This window comes from Hirundo rustica, chromosome 1, assembly GCF_015227805.2.
Source record: "Hirundo rustica isolate bHirRus1 chromosome 1, bHirRus1.pri.v3, whole genome shotgun sequence".
Classification (NCBI taxonomy): domain Eukaryota; kingdom Metazoa; phylum Chordata; class Aves; order Passeriformes; family Hirundinidae; genus Hirundo; species Hirundo rustica.
The window spans coordinates 71,469,599-71,486,611 of NC_053450.1; the positions used below are offsets into that span (position 1 = coordinate 71,469,599).

General features: G+C 36.2%; 1 protein-coding gene across 1 annotated transcript in view; it reads right to left on the reverse strand.

Annotated features, from left to right (window-relative positions):
• The window catches only part of ABCA13 (ATP binding cassette subfamily A member 13), a 159,638-nt gene that overhangs the window by 35,799 nt on the left and 106,826 nt on the right, over positions 1 to 17,013 (reverse strand). Inside the window, exons 38-44 of the mRNA XM_040054983.1 lie at positions 13,154 to 13,208; positions 12,343 to 12,520; positions 9,574 to 9,689; positions 4,923 to 5,079; positions 3,729 to 3,982; positions 3,263 to 3,455; positions 1,966 to 2,075 (exon numbers count right to left, since the gene is read on the reverse strand). Of these exons, the coding sequence (XP_039910917.1) occupies positions 1,966 to 2,075; positions 3,263 to 3,455; positions 3,729 to 3,982; positions 4,923 to 5,079; positions 9,574 to 9,689; positions 12,343 to 12,520; positions 13,154 to 13,208 (1,063 nt within the window). The remainder of the gene's footprint in view (positions 1 to 1,965; positions 2,076 to 3,262; positions 3,456 to 3,728; positions 3,983 to 4,922; positions 5,080 to 9,573; positions 9,690 to 12,342; positions 12,521 to 13,153; positions 13,209 to 17,013) is intronic.

Here is a 17,013-nt window from a genome sequence, read left to right on the forward strand (position 1 = left end):
ATCCCATCATCCATTTCTAAAATTCATGTTGTTCCAAGATAGAATTGTTGTCCAATAAAATTCAAGGCCATTTATCAGTGCACCCGTCTCAAAATGACAGTCCTGATTTCATCTTAAATTCTGTATCAATCAGGAAAATATATACATGGATTTGGGGGGGGGGGGGGGGGGGGCCGCGTGTTTGGTTTCTTTGTTTTTAAATTTGTTTTTAAACCAGAAACTTTCAAGCATAGTTATTTAAGGAAATGGAAACTTACAAATAAAGGATTTTCTGCATGGAATAGAATTAGTTAGGTTCTCCATAGTTTATAATAGTAATTTCAAAAACTATTATATTTAATTATTTGATAATGAAGAATACATCATCAAGGTGGGGTTAGATTAGACATTAGGAAGAAATTCTTTACTGTGAGGGTGGTGAGTCACGGGAACAGATTGCCCTGAGAAACTGTGGATGCCACATCTCTGGAAGTATTAAAGTTTAGATGTAGCTTTGATTAGTGGAAAGTGTCCCAGCCCATGGAGGGAGCTTGGAACTACATGATCTTAAAGGTTCCTTCCAACCCAAACCATTTTATGATTCTGTAAGGGTTCCATCAGACTACAGTATCTGGTCCTTTCACCGTGACAGAGGACAAAAGAGGTGTTCTTTCCAGTCACACCCAAAAGAGGTGGGATCTACATCTAAGCAGCATTATTCACCAGGTATCAGAGGTAATGTTTTTATCTCTTTCATGATGTAAATTTTAAACAAAAAAATTTAGTTCTGCTGACCAAGAAATGTTCTGCAGCTGTGATCAACAGCTGCTTTCTTCTGCTGATTGTAGTCTCTGTGCCAGGACCACCAGGCTTCTGAGTACACTACCAGAGTAAGAAAAGGAGAAGCCTTACCATATTCTTACCATAATATACCCATACCTTCATTTATCTGAGTCATAAATGCAAATCAATCCACCTAAAATTCCCTGCAATTAGTAATTTTAGTCATCCTTAGCTGCTGAGGAATGGTTCTCCAGACCTGTCGGGTAACCATCTCACCTCTGGAAGAGCCAGCAAACTTGCCTCTTAGTGATTTTCAGTAGTACAGCAACACAATGCACCATGATCTGCTCAACAGCAGTTTCCAAAATATGAAGCAAGGAACAAAGTCAGGAGGGACATAAATTTCTTCTCACAGCCTCAAATTGTTTGTTTCTTTAAGTTTAGCTACTGTATAAGACCAACTCTTGCTTAAGGTTGCCTTCTTGAATTAGCGTTAAGTTTTGAAAACTTGTGAATATGGGATTTACTCTCCCTGTAAACACAAAAACCCCATAAACTCGATTGACACCACCATAATACAAGATGATAATTAATGTCGTGAAGAGTATTTTGTACACTGAAATTCGGTTGTCTAAGGCTTCCACTCAAGCCTCCAATTTTGCTGGGAAAAATTAAAAGTATTGGTTACATCTAACCCAAAGTCCATAATTCATTTATCTCTCCATCAGAATGATACATCTCACTAACAATAAGTCTAATCCTAATTATTGATCAAGTAATTAATTAATGACTCTCAAATACATAAGTCTAAGAAAATATTTTAAAATTACCTGTTTAAAGCACTGCTCACCTGCCTAAGCCTGGAAAAAGTTCAGTGCAATACTTGTAGGGAGATATATGTCCATGTATTTTAACATGTAAAGATTTTTTTTTTTTAAGTTTTAAAAGGATGTGTGTTAAATCTTCTTACAGTTTCTTTTCTGCTACAAGACAAGTTTATTCTCAATTAACAGAGGTGTCAAACAGAATTAAATAATGCTAAAATGCTTCTCCACAGAGACGTAACAGCAACAAAGCAATATACATTTAAAAGGGAACAAAATAGGTCCCTAGAGTACAGTATAAAGGACTGAAGACATGCTGAGTCTTTGATCATGTGTATTATCAATTAGCACTATTCTGATCAAACCCTGTGTTATTTACCCAGTAGGAGTCCTGATAACTGCACGTCCTGAAGATGGGATGATATCTCCAGTCAACATCTTAAATGTCGTGCTTTTCCCAGCTCCATTTGTTCCCAGGAGTCCAAAACACTATCAGAGACAAAAAAAAAAAAAAAAAAAAAAAAAAAATCAATATGCTATCCTGAAAAAAATAAGAAATATTACCCCTTCAAATTTCTCCCCTTTCCACATTTCCTATTGTATGTCTGTAAGAAACTGTATATGGATATAAAGTATGAGCAAATTCCCTTTCCCACAGAAAATTCTAGCCCTCCTCTTAAAACCCTGCCCAACACTTAAACTCTTTATTTATCCATATTAGTAAATGCTACATTTGCACAGGAGGATTTTAGGTCCTGCTTCCAAACCCTGCATATCAGTCCCTAGAGTCAGTATTTCCAAGCTTCTCATGAGCTGCTTCACTCTGTACAAGTGAACATCAAACATCCAAGAGACACACTCATTTTGAACTCTTATTTCAGGCCCTAGATGCAATAATTTAATGCTTAAGCTAGGATAGGGTTCATACCAAGTCTACACATAGCCCTTTATGATTTTGAAATACTTTTTCATGAACTTTCTTATTGATTGATAGGCTTTAATCAACAATAACATCCTCCTGGTTACCTCAGTTACCCAACAGCTGATTAGGAAGCAGCAGGATGTCACTGCACCTTTGCTGCCATGTGTAAGTTTCTCAGATCTTCCAATTTTATATTAGCAACCAAAAAAAGTCTTTTCTTTCTCAGTAGTTTGGAAATTAATATTTGTATGATTAAAGACCCCAAACACAAACATGTTCAGCACTAAATTTTATTTTATTGAAATAGTTTATTTGCATATGCTATATTCAAATGTTCTGTGATGATTTCATCATGGGAACTAAAAGTGTGCTGTGGTAACAAATTCAGGATTCAATCCATAGTTTGCTATTGAGTTGGGTATTCTGTTTTCTCTTTGAAAACTAAACTGCTATGCTACCTTAGTTGCTTTTTATGTTAGCCTCTAATACAGTAATTTGGTAAAGATAAGCAAGAAATAATTAAAAAAAAAATACTCTGATCAATATTTAACCAAAAAATAAATGAACCGTTGCTTCTTCAGCACTGCCAGAGTTTCTGCTTTTTATCTATTTGTTGATTTTCAGAAATTACTACAACTGAAAATTTTCTGCTGCTATCTACAGACCTTTCACTGTAGACACACTGAGTATGTCTCCACAATTGCTCAAATAAAGTGTTGCTTTTTAAAAGGCCGGGGGGAAAGGACCCCATTACCTCTCCCCTTGGTATGCCCAAGCTTATGTTTTCCACAGCTGTGTTCTTCTTACTGAAACCTCCATAACACTTCCTGAGGTTGTACAGAAGTAGGACATCATTACCAGTCCTTCCACCAAAGAGTCTCTGTCTCTCCATTTCTACATCAACATCTTCTGAAGGGCTGTCCATGCCGTCAACTGAGCAATGACCTCTACAACAGAGGATGATAATAATGGCAAATTGGTCATTTCTGCGCTCTGCATAACTTTTATTTTCTGGGCTGAGATCCCTTAGCGCTTGGTGATAATTCTCATCAGAATTCAAGGGAAAAACAACTACTTGTATTTTTTCTGTAGTTTGCATTAATTCAGGTACACCATCTTATTAGGAGGATTTCTCTTCAGTTGTTCAAAGAAACACACCATTTTCTTTCTCCAAAAATTAGTTCAGTGCCCACTGCGGCAGAATACAAATGATAACACACCTTGGTTTCCAGAGGAGATCCCAATGAAGGAAAAGACGTAAAAGAAGTAGTAGTGTTCCCTGAAGGGACATCTCCACAAAAATCCAGCCCAGGAAATCCATCTCAAAGGGGCTCACGTAAGAATCTATTCCAAAGTTCCTGGTCAGGTCAAACTTGATCTGATTGTACGAAAGCTCTATTAAACCCTGGCCTAGGCAGAATTGTGGAAATATGATGAATATCCATTTGAGGATATTGTAGATGTTCTGAAAACTCTGTATTAAGACATGGCAAGGATGGAGGAGAATAAAGAAAAAAGGGGAAAAAATTAGTTTTCTCCAACAGCCTAATGAGCACACTTGCAAATTGGATACTGCATTCGAATTGCACTCATGGTAAACTGAATTCTAAAGTGTACATTGTGAACTATTTTGGGGACAGGGTTTATATCTTATTGCATTTTAGACTTTCTACACCCATGGCATTCTAATCTTAGTTGAAGTTCACAGAGGGTACCAAAACACATGTAGCCATGATTCTTCTACTTCCTTAACATTTTAATATTTGAATACTATTGAATCTAAACCATCAACTTAAACCCAAGTGAATACTGAATTGGCTTACACACTTGCATGACACATAATCCAGATTTGACTTCAAACATCAAATTTTTGACCTGTACATGAATAGAGAGTCATGCTCATTCTGGACCTCCTTTCCATCAAGTTGTTTAAATACCGTTATGACTAATTAAAATCACATACATGGAGTGAGAATGCACTGTATAAATTACTATTCATACAGTGCATTAGTGATCCTAGGAATATGCATCTTATCTCTTATGTCAATATTATTCAAACACATTTTACAATGCATATAATCTATTTAATGGACCAGAACAGCTCCCATTATGTGCCAATTACAACTTAATGGTCCAGAAAATGTCAAAGTTTCAATTAACACTGTTTTTTTTCATTCTTACAGCATGCTTTTTTGGGTTATAGACAAGTTAAAATTCAAGATGGTAACAGTCAATACACAATATTCTAGGACAGAAAAATAATGAATATTTAAAAATCATATGTTTTTCTTCTGGAAAATAATCTTATCTGTATAAATATATAAACACACATATGAACATTCTCAAATATATGCATGTATGTGTGTGCATAAATCTCAGTTATGAAAAAGGTAAACCGAAGATTTTATACTGACCTGCACTTTGGAAATTATAGCTAACAAGCGGGGTAAGAGAGTCACCAGCATGGTACACAGGCCAAACACAAAATTTAAGGAGATGTAAGATATAAAAGCTACATCTGAACTTGAGAAGAATCTGGAGGCAAGATACATCCAAGGTAAAGTTGCATATCTGAAAGTTTAAAGAAACAAAAGTGTCACAAATAACTTATGGTTTTCCCTCACCATTTCAAAAAAAGTCAAAAAAACCCCACAATTATTGCTCCTTATTTTTAAGACAGGCAAACAACTCTTCAGACCAAGTGATTTTAAAAAGGGACAAATTTGGGATATATATTCTTTAAAAATTGGCTTATACTTCCATAGATGTACATATATTTACTGCCATGTTATGTACAGATATGATCCATTTTTGCACATATCAGCTGCAGATATTTACTTTGTTCCAGACAGTTCACAATCCTGATTTCTGAATGATTGCAAACTCACGCACCTTAGCAAGCCTCTTACACAGATGTGGAGTCCTGTTTTGAGGAGGCTGAAATCTGATCTCCCCCCCTTTGACCTAAACCCAAAGACTCCTCCCCTAAAATACCTGATAAAACTCACAACCTTGCCCCTGCTCACCCTCTTCATCTTCACCCCTCTTTGCTCTCACCCCTTCCCCGGCCCGGGATAGGGGGGAATAAATGGATTCTCGTGCTTACAACAAAGACTTGTCTCGTCTGTTTCCCTGCCAGTGGTTATAACCTCCCTGGACAATGGCCCACTGTTGCTACACGACGCAACACACAGATATAGAAATAAAATCAAATATTTGAAACTTAAATCATGGATGCTGAACAGTTATCTTTTCTGAGAGGCTTTCATAGAAAGAAAAAAAAAAATAAGGAGGTAGTGAGCAACGAAAGAGAGGAAAAAGAAGTAAAAAACAATTTTTGACCTGGAACTAATATTTATGCCTGTGATATGCGAGAATTAAAAAATCCTACAGATCATGTTATTACCTTAACCAGGTTGCTAGTAGAGTAATAGCTACCAAAAAATGAGTGCATAACACTATGAGGATAAAAGAGCATGTCCATGGCTACATCATCTTCAATGGGAATCTTTAAAGGGGGGAGGAAGGCACCTCCATTATTACCAGTCAAATGATGCCTATCCAGAATGGAGCACACACATGTTTTTATTTATAAAGAGATGTTTATAGAGATTAAAACAAGGCCCAGGCAATCAGAGCATGCATGCCATATAATGAAAATTTATTTTCTATTCAACATAGTGCAAGATATATCTACCAAACAAGCAGTATATAAACTGCAGGAACATAGGTATCAGCACACATTATTGCACAACAATAAGCATATATGCAGTGTATATATAAACACTTCCTATATAATATTAATATGTATATCTGGTTTAATAGTGAGCTCAATGCAAGAGCAACTAGTCAAAAATCTGTGAATTCACTTATTCATTGCCTTAAAGTGTAGTTTAGGTTACTAAACTAAGTCATAAAAGTCATTTTTGAATTCAGTATTCTGAACTTTATAGACGAATCTTTTGAATTGGAGAATGCCAAAATTCTTTACCTTAAAAAACAAACTTGCAAACCCTGCTGGAAAGTTATAATAATGTTATCTTCAGTTTACAGGAAGGTAAAGGTTAAATGACTTAAATTTGGGGTCTTAAATGAAATTGTAAGTATAAAAGACCCCACTATACTTTTCAGCACCATTTTGCCAGTCTTAGTCATACAATCTTTTCTTCCCTTCATGCACATACAAAAATCACTGTTCTCAGAATAACTATCGTAAATATAAGTCCATCCTTGGAAATAGCTCAGGAAAGAGACATGATTTACAGTGCTGTTGCTCTGCTGTAAATGAAAGCAAAATTTGATTTGTTTGCTTATAGCTGCTGAGAAATGAGTAAGACTTTCAGATCGCTAAAGCTACATGATGTTCAAATGCAGCCTTTAAAGTTGTGGCCAGCCACACCTACATTTCTATCCTCTTTCTCTTCCTTCAGCAGCAGTTGCAACTTAGTATTTTCTAATATAAAAGACAGAACATTTTGGACAAAACTGCTTAACCATTTGGACTAGAAAACACCTCTGCAATCATCTAAAAGAGAAAAAGATGTAGTTTAGTTACATTTTTAAAGGAAGTCACTTTTAAAGAAGTGCACTAAGAAACTCTTTGAAACACGCCCTCTTCTCTGTAACTTTTTTATATAACTGGGCTATTTTTATCTTTGTTCTAGATCAGAAAATCTGCACAAGTGTAACCTGAAGAGAAAAAAAAAACATTTTTAAAGGAAAAAGATGCAGATGATGATGGCATGCAGATGAATGAGGATTATATTCACAGTCCTGGGGAAGAATAAAATGGTCACAATAGGCTTCATCACATTTACAGTGTAGTTAGGCTGAGTAAAAGATAGATTAGGAAGAATGGCAACTCAAGTCTATCCTTGAGCTACTGGATCTTAAATATATGTTAATACACATCGAATACACAGATTTTCTTGTTAAAAATCACTGCAACATCTGTTATGTCAGCCAAAATGGAACAGTACAGGGAGGGAGGGATTATATTGAGCTGATTAAAGTGCGTCAGCAGTCAACAAAATAAGATCTATTTTCATGCAATGACTTTTTTTTCTGAAATACTCAAAGCTTAACTCAACATTTTGGTTAAAACAATGCCACCATAACTGGCACTTTTTAGTACACTTTGGGCAGGGCCAAAGCCCACAGGCCACCAGAAAAACCTATCATGACTTCCACAGACATACAGGTCTGTGCTGTGTGCTTTAATTGCTGCTTGGCTGATTTCTATAGAAGCCTATGCCTCTCTAATATGACAGCAACTGGATCACAAGAAGGATTCGAAGTTGGTAAAGCTAATAAAAAAAAAAAAAAAAAAGTTGTGAGATTTCATAGTGTGAGATCTTTGCACTAAGACTGGTTAGAATTTGTGCCTTAGACTTGAAGGAATCACTTGATGGAAGCAGCGAAGAAAGGAAGTGAGGGTGGTACAAAAGAAAGCTACAGAAAAGAGGAAATAATGGACTTTGGATGTTTTATACCAGTTATTTACAACATCCTAGCATCATGACCTCTAGAATATTTCATAATAATTTGTCTAGTCACATCCAGGAAAGATGAGCTGGAACTGGAATTATAAGAAAAAATTATAAATAGAATTATGCAAGGAATTTTGAAGGTTTTACAAGACAGGACTTGGCTTGATTTGGCTTGCAAAAGGCATTTGATGAAGGACAATTATGAAGTATGGTTCTGAATAAACTATAATTTCCAAGAAGAGATCCAGCTTTGAGGATACCTGAACAGTTTCCAGAAAATAATTTGCTGGAGGCACAAAACCTTGAAAACAGTTTCAAGGAAAAGTAGAGAAAACTGGGGAGGGGGATTTTTTGAGAAGTTTATCTGAAACTCTTCCCAGAATAGAACATTTCCTGATCTTGTAGAAGATTCTTTTTTCTTCCCTTCCCTACCATTCTCTCATGAAGCAGCTATATTTCATTATCTAAACATCTGTCGCGTAAGATATGCACTGTCCCCTACAAAGATAGCAACAATTAGTTGCTTAAAATAAGTAATAAACTTCTCAGAAGCCTTTTCCTTTAACAATTCAGCATTTCTAACATCACCTTAAGCAGCACAAAGGAAGAGTTAGAAGCCCCAGCATATTTCAACAGACCTGGGGCTTCTGTCTAGAAATAAATTCTAGAAATAAATATCTTTAAAATCAAACTCTATTGGAAATCTTACCCTGAAATCATGGCGTGTTACATAAGTTGTGCATGTACAACAAAACAATTTTCATTTTACCCCTCTACTGACACAATACTAAGAATTTGATTTGATATCAAATAATTATTTTGATTTATCCCAGGGCAGAACAGGCTTACTTTTATAGAGATACCAATCCTCTGTTTAACCAGTTATTTCAACCTTCTATAACAGAATTGGTTTTTTGGTTGCTTTTTTTCATTGGTTGCTTGATTGGTTTTTTATTTGTTTGTTTGTTTGGGGGTGTGTTTTTTGTTGTTGTTTTTGTTGCTGCTGTTTTTTTCATGTGAAATTAAGCAAGAGAGTGGCATGGTAGCACTTTCCTTTCTCACAGTACTATTGGGAGACAAATCTCCAACCAGCCCAGTACTTCACACTGAACAGACTTCTCATTGGAAATATAAACTCTTGGAGTTCTGTTGAATTATAGAAAATGGTTAGAGCTGCAATAAATGCTGTTTCTTACCTTCTTGATGATATTCTGCACAGCTAAGCACTGAAATTCTGACCTATGTTAATATTCTCTCATTTTCTGTAAAATAACATACAAGCAATTTCTAACAGCAAACTACTGTTATACAGGCTGACTATCTTCTGAGACGTTTGAACTCTTTCTTTTTTTTTTTTTTTTTTTTTTTTTTAATATGTGAGTAAATCTCCCTCCATTTCTTTGTATTTAATTTTCAAACTCACGTTTCAGCCTGTTTTCTCAATGTATTTTCCTGAATCATAATCGGTTACAAAGACAGAAAACCATGCATCCAACAGCAGGTGCAAAATACACCTAAAGATTTATGTTTGTTTCTTAGAAGCTGTAATTCCATAGTAGCATTTCCAATCACATACCCAAAGAGTATCAGCAGGAGAACAGTGGCTGCCAAGTTCTTTCGGAAAGTGAAGGCTGATAGCTGGAAGGCACTAATAACACCAACACACAGAGTGACTGGAACCATGTAAAACAGCTAGAAACAGAAGGGAAAAAAACCCACTGAGCAGGTGAGCATCTCTTACTGGTCTTACCTAATTTGCATAGAAAGTTTTTTACAAATTAACTTCTCCATACTTGCAATGCAATTATACCATAAGTTAGGAAGAAACAGGCAGTAGAGCTTGGAGATTTGATTGCACTTGCTGTGGAACTGACCCCTACGCATGAAACAAACTGACAAGATAAAATCTGACTACAGAATATCCCCCTTAATCCTACCTCTATTGACCTTTCCAATACATCTATTTAACAAGCTAACTCTTCCAGATAATGAGTCCATGTGGGGCTATTGCTCCAAAACATCAAATTACACTGTGAATACAGAGGCTAGGTTTCAGAAACAGCAGTTTCACTGATTGGTGCTGCATTCATATGGGAGAATAAAAATGATGCAATTTTGAAAGAGATTTTAATGAAGGACCATGTGTGCTGATGAAGCAAATTACATCTTTTATTGAGAATGGACACAATATATAAAAGTATTACAGCCATTAGGCAACAGGGAATGCAGTTTCTCTGTTTGGTCTCTTGACATAACAGCAACCAAATTAAGCAACCGTACTTAAGGGTGGCAGGATGGGATTGGTGCAGGAGATTCATATCCAAGTATTTAAGAGAGAGGGGTTCCGCTTGCAAATAGCAACATCAGGACATGAAAACCTCAGCTCCATTTTCAGTGTCTGCCTGCTCTGTGCTCAGCTCTATTTTCAGTGTCTGCCTGCTCTGCACACTGAACCTGAGCTCACTAGGGCATTTACTGCCTCCATTTCTGCTTATGTAATATTTAGCTTTATAGTTTTAACCTAATAGAACTGAGATTCTGAAATACAACTGCAATAGAGACAACAAATCAAGGTCTAGCTAAATATTCAGTGTAGGAAAACAACATACTGTTAAAATTAGACTTTCATACTGAAGTACAATGCAAACCTGCTCCAAATTAAACCAGAAGCCATCGCATCTTTGCTACTGGGAAAACTTTCTTTTTTTTTTTTTTTTTTTTTTTTTTTTTTTTTTTTTTTTTTTTTTTTTTTAAAGAAGGGCAATGGAGTAAAATGTAGATGGATGCAATGTTCTCATCTTATTCACAGTGTGCATTTTCTTTCCTATATACAAGTATCATAACATACCACCCACAGATATATGTTTCAGTTTTCCTGAAGCTGTTTAAAAATATTGTAGAGAAGACATAAAGCATTTGAGACACAGTATTTTTCAATAGACCTGGGGCTTCTGTCTAGAAATAAATAAATAACTTTAAAATCAAATTCCATTGGAAATCTTACCCTGAAATCGTGGTGTATTGCAGAAGTTGTGCATGTACAACAAAATAACTTTAATTTTACCCCTCTAGTGACACAAGCTTAATCTGAACAAAATTTCTCTATTTCTCTTTAAATTTTCTTAGCACTTACACTTTTTCCATTTGTTGAACATAGTAATGAATATCATTCATGCCTATAAATACAGTAAGAACAGCTTGATTCTCATGAGAGCAATTTCATAAATCAAATACTTCTGCAGGTCTAGTAAAGATTCTGCTGCCAGTAATGCAGGACACAGCCTGTAATACTTAAAATACGTAGAGGGATTTAAAATTTGACAGTTCATATATTCATGTGTTCAGTGTCCCTAAATGATCTGTAGCACAATTAGCATTTAAAGCAGTGTCTGTTATTTCCCACATCATGATTGATCATGCAGTACTGTGTTGAATTTGTGAGAACATTTAGAGAGATTGGCAGAAAATAATGAGGAGTTGACTTTGCTCACAAGGAGAAACTGAATGATGAAGGATTGTTTTTAACCAAGCCTTCTTATCTGAAGCAGCAGCAAAAAGAAATACCAAGACTGACTGGCCAAGTAAATAACATGTGGAAAAATGTGCTCCTACCTCAAGATTGCTCAAGTGTGAAAATTCTGATTTCAAGCATGAGTGAGTGAAGATCTAATGTTTCAGAATTAGAATGGCCTAAATGAAAAATGAGTGCTCCAAATATTTCTTTTCCTGACCAGAGTATCATAGAATCCAACCTCAAGGTTGGAAAGGACCTTAAGAACCTCAGGTCCAACCATTAATCCAGCACTGCCAAGTCCACCACTAAACCATGTCCCTCAGTGCCATATCTATATTGCTTTTAAATACCTCTAGGGATAGTGACTCCACCACTTCCTTGTGCTACCTCTTCCAATGCTTGACACAAATAAAAGATACCCATCATAAGTATCTCTCATATTACTATCCACAACAACACATTACATAATTATCCTTTAAAGCAGATGACTGGCATTTTCAGTTTTCTCCACTAATTTGTAAGGTTTTGTGTGTGGAAGATTCTTTCTGTCTAGGCTGATTAGCCAACTTCCTTTTATTTGCAAAACAGTGTACATAGCTAAAGCTAGGAAATCATTCACAATTCAACTTTGGGAAGCAAGGAACACAATCCCCACCCTGCATTAAAGTAGGAATGGTGACTTAATGTTTGTTAGCATGCCAGCCAAGAGCTGTCACTCTGTGCAATTCAAATCTTATTAGTGTATCTTGTGACCATATCTCCTTTTGCTCATTTATGCAAAACTAGCCTAAAATTTACACCTGAGCATGTGCTGCCCCACATAATACATACCATATCACAGCAGAAGTTAGCAAGCCAGTAAGTTTTGTAACCCAGGCCTGTGATGTGTTGCAAGCGTTTTGTCCCAGATACTCTGTCTTTCACTACGGCAGTTCCAATGGATGCAGTAAGGATAGAGAAGCCCAGCATGACACACAGTGCTACCCCACACTGACGGACATTCTCCATTCTAGGGTAAAAAGCAAAATAGTGCAAGGAAAATATAATGGGGAAAAAAACCCCTCAAATGCTAGCATTTTTAAGGCCAACTTCTTACCAAAACACTAGACATTATGACCTTAATCCTGATTACAAACACCATAGACTCACAGGATAATTTGGGGTGGAAGGGACCTTAAAGATTGTCTAGTTCCAACACCCTGCAATGAGCCAGGACACGTCTCTACACTGTAAACATCTGATTAAAGAACAGGAACAAGATGCATTAAGTTACAAAACTATAGGTGAGTTACAGAGCACAGCACGTTTTCTGAATTGTAAAGAGAAGCTTATGCAAATATTTCCCCCTTACAAAAAATTAAAATGTAAACTCTTAAAAATCATTTGAAACAGTTACCCTCTTTAAAACTGTGAAGACACAAACAGCATGAATTCAGTATCTTTCTTTACAAAATACTGCAACCATTTTTGGTATACACAGTGGACTTGACCGACAGACCACACTAAAAAATGCCTCACTCAGTAGAACTGAATTGTGTCTATCAATTCACAACATTTATTCCAGTAAACATATATTTTTATTAATTTATAGTTTCAATTGTCTGCTGATTGCTGCCGTGAAACATTTTAAGAGTTCGCTCACATTTTGTCCTCATCCAACAATGCTCCTCCATATGGATGGCTGTAGAGTGTTATCCCTGTGAAAAGAAAAATAAATCATGAAATATTAAATCTCACTAAGGGCTTCAACTTCTGGAGTACACTGTTAACACTTGTGACACATATGAATAAAAAGGTTAAATACTTAGTAATGAACAGAAAGAGGTCAAACATGAATCTGCAAAACCAGACAATGTCTCCCACTGAGTGATTTCCACAGTTTGGAACCACTAAAAACTAATCAATAAACATAAGTAGTAGTTGCTTTTGTGCGTTCTGAAGCTCAGAAATTGGTTCAAGAATGCTACATATTGCTACAGAATCTACATCACAGTAGAGACCAGATACAAAACCTAAAGTAGAATTTGTTCATATATCTAACCTTCTGGGGTAAAGTAGATTGTTACTGCAATTTATACACTTGGTTTAGATTTTAGATTGGATTTTCCAGCAATTTTTAGATTACTGATGTTTTGCTGAGAAAGTACTGTTTAGCTAAATTCACAAAAGGAAAAAGAAGTCACAACTCTGAAACTGTAGAGCTCTACATTAAAAATATGCCAAATTTGGGAGGCCAAGAAAAATCCTGAGCTGGCAATGAATTCTTAGGCTTATTTTAGTTCTTGGTGCAACCAGCCTGTAGAAATCTAGCAAAATAAACTTTGGAATTGGAAGGTAGTTTACAAACAAAACCTGTGTCTTTCTGCTTTTTTTCTTCTCAAGCAAAAGAAGAAAAATTGTAAGAGGGTGAAGGTGCATGACACTGTCACTGCAAAAGTTGCTGTTCCACTGGACTTGATGCTGGTTTTGACTTATCTCTGCAGGTGTGCCTGACAGATGTGCCATCTGTGCTGGTTTTGTGCTGGATGGAATTAATGTTCTTCACAGTAGTTGGTTATGAGGGTCTGTTCTGTATTTGTGCTGGAAACTTTCTTGGTAACACAGGGATGTTTTAGCTCTGCCTGAGCAGCACTTGAAGCCAAGATGTCTTCTGCTCCTCCCCTACTCCACCAGTGAAGAGAATGGGGGAATGCACACGGTGCTAGGAGGGGTCACAGTGGAACAGCTGACCCTGACTGACCAAAGGGACATTCCATAGTATATAGCAACATGCTCAGCACGTAACATGGGCGAAGAATGAGGAATGGGAGGACTGTTTGGAGTGATGACGTTTGCATTCCTAAGTCAATGTTAGGCATGATGGGGCACTGCTCTCCAGGGAATGGCTGAACTCCTTCCTGCCCACAGAAAAGGGTGAATGAATTCCATGGTTTGCTTTGCTTGTTTGTGTGGCTCTTTTTTAATGTATTATACTGCCTTTATCTCAACCCATGAGTTTTATCACTTCTAATATTATCTCTCACACCAGCAAGTGGCTGTGTGAATGGGCCTTAAATTAAACCATGACATCAGCATTATTTGATTAGTGTCTGAATAAATCTATGCTGATCCAAATTAAAACAAACAAAGAAACAAACTTGATCCTAGCAGCAATTATAATTTTTCCAGTATCATTGATAAACATATAAATTGTTGGTAGCATTAGATTGACTCTGTGGGGCACCACTTAACTGAATTTGTTAAAGTCCAGCTGTATAAAGACAAAAAATATCTTCATTCTAGTAAAAGGTGCAATTTGACTAAGCACGCATTTATTTTTCTCCTTTAATTTTTCATTCCTCATCTTCAAGCTAAAGTAATCTAAACATCACTAAATCACTGCACAGTAAAAGGCTGAAAAACAAAATTATTATTAACTCACACACAAAACTCATACAAGGTAAAGATTTTTCAAATAACAGCTAAATGCCGTACACTGAAGCCCAATGGTAGTTAGAAAAACAAAAGATTTAAGACGATAACATTTTCACGTATCACTAGTAGATACCTTGCTATTTGTAGAAGTCTTTCATGTCATGTGCCTTCAGGGACTGTTTAAAATTTTCCTTTGTTTTTCTTTTAAAGCATTAATTTTTTAAACCATTGCTGCTATTTGTTCTGAAGAAAAACTGGCATATCAAAGAAATTTTTTTCCCCACTGGAACCACTGAATTTCCAATTATGTAAAGGAGAAGTAGCATGACAAAAAAAAGTTTAGTTTAGTTCCCAGAAAGTTTTTTAGGCTTTTCTAATGCTTGAATAAAAGTGGGCATATTAGAAGAAATAATCATAGAATATGTAGGACTGGAAGGGACCCACCAGGATCATCAGATCCAACTTCGGACCCTACACAGGACACCACGAGAGTACACACCATGTTCCTGAGAACATTGCCCAAATACTTCTTGAACTCTGTCAGGCTGGGGCTATGACCACTTCTCTGGGGAGCCTGTTCAGTGTCCACCCACCCTCTGGATGAAAAACCTTTTCCTTTAGGATATCCAACCTAAACCTGCCCTGGATCCACTTCAGGCAATTTCCTCAAGTCCTGTCACTGGTCGCAAGAGTGAGAGGATCAGTACCTGCCTCTCCATTTCACCTCATGAGGATGTTGAAGACTGCAACAAGGTCTCCCTTCAACTTCCTCTTCTCCCGGCTGAGAAAACCAAGTGACCTCATCTGCTTCTCATAAGGCCTCCCCTCCAAGCCCTGCACTGTCCTTGTGGCCCTCCTTCAGGTGCTCTCTAATAGCTTAATGTATTTTTTATATTGTGGCACCCAAAACTGCATACAATGTTTAAGGTGAGGCCACTCCAGTGCAGAGCAGAACAGAAAAATTCCCTTCCTTGCCCAGCAATAAGATCTCAGTGAGTAACTAACAAAACTTTCAGATTACTGCATTGGTATTAAACAAAGGTCTCCAGCAGCTGACTTGGGTTGCATATACAGAAGTGCACTGCTTTAACTTTCTAGCACAGAATAAAGGGAAACAGTGAAATATAAATAATTGCAGGAGAAAATGAAACCCCATGACATTAAATAGCATAATGTTCCTTGTAGTATTGTATCATACAATACCAATCAAAAGGCAAAATATGCTGAATTAATTAATTGCCTTCTATGGAAGAGCCACAAAAACTAATCACACTTCTTAAAAGCAGCAAATATTTTTGACAGTCATCTTCCATTTAAACCATGTAGATGAAACAAAGGATTATATTTTTCTTTTAATTTACACTCACAACTGGAATTAGATTTCACAAGGTTGTGGATTACAAGTAAGAAAATTATGACTGTGCTAAACTAATTTCAGTTGGGTTTAGAATTCAAAAATTTATCACTGCATTAAATGTAATACTTGTTGTCCATTCAGTATTTTAAGTTTCTTCAATTAGTTTGGGGCATGACAATCTCTGAATTTCATACTTCTTTAATATAATGATTTCTTCACCCCATTATCAAAACCCAAATGATTAATTTATCTAAAGCCAACAAACTGGCCTGTAATTCACAGAGGAAAAAAGTTCCCTTGAACTCAAGAAATAAGTTATAAATTATCTTCAAATACCAGAACAAACAAACAGAATTAATATATGGTATTTGCTATTGTACTTTTTTATTTATTTAAAAGCCCCTTCCATGTACTTCTATCCCTTCCTACATTTCTTCTAACCACCCAGACCATCTTTTTTTACACATATCTCTGTCCCAATATGGCTGTTAAACATGATGTAAAATTACTTATTGATACTTTCTTGCCTTTATATGTCTTTTTACTATGCAAAGCTGCTATGAGACTCATTAAGTTGAAAATTATCTGCCATCTTTGAGAACTTAAAAACTATACATGACGGATAAAGTAAGAAATTCTAAGTTTTAAAGCTCCTATTAAACAGATGCTTCTGGTGTTTATGCAAGGATTTTTTTAAGGACTGTACTTGCAAACCTTGTGTGAACAACTCT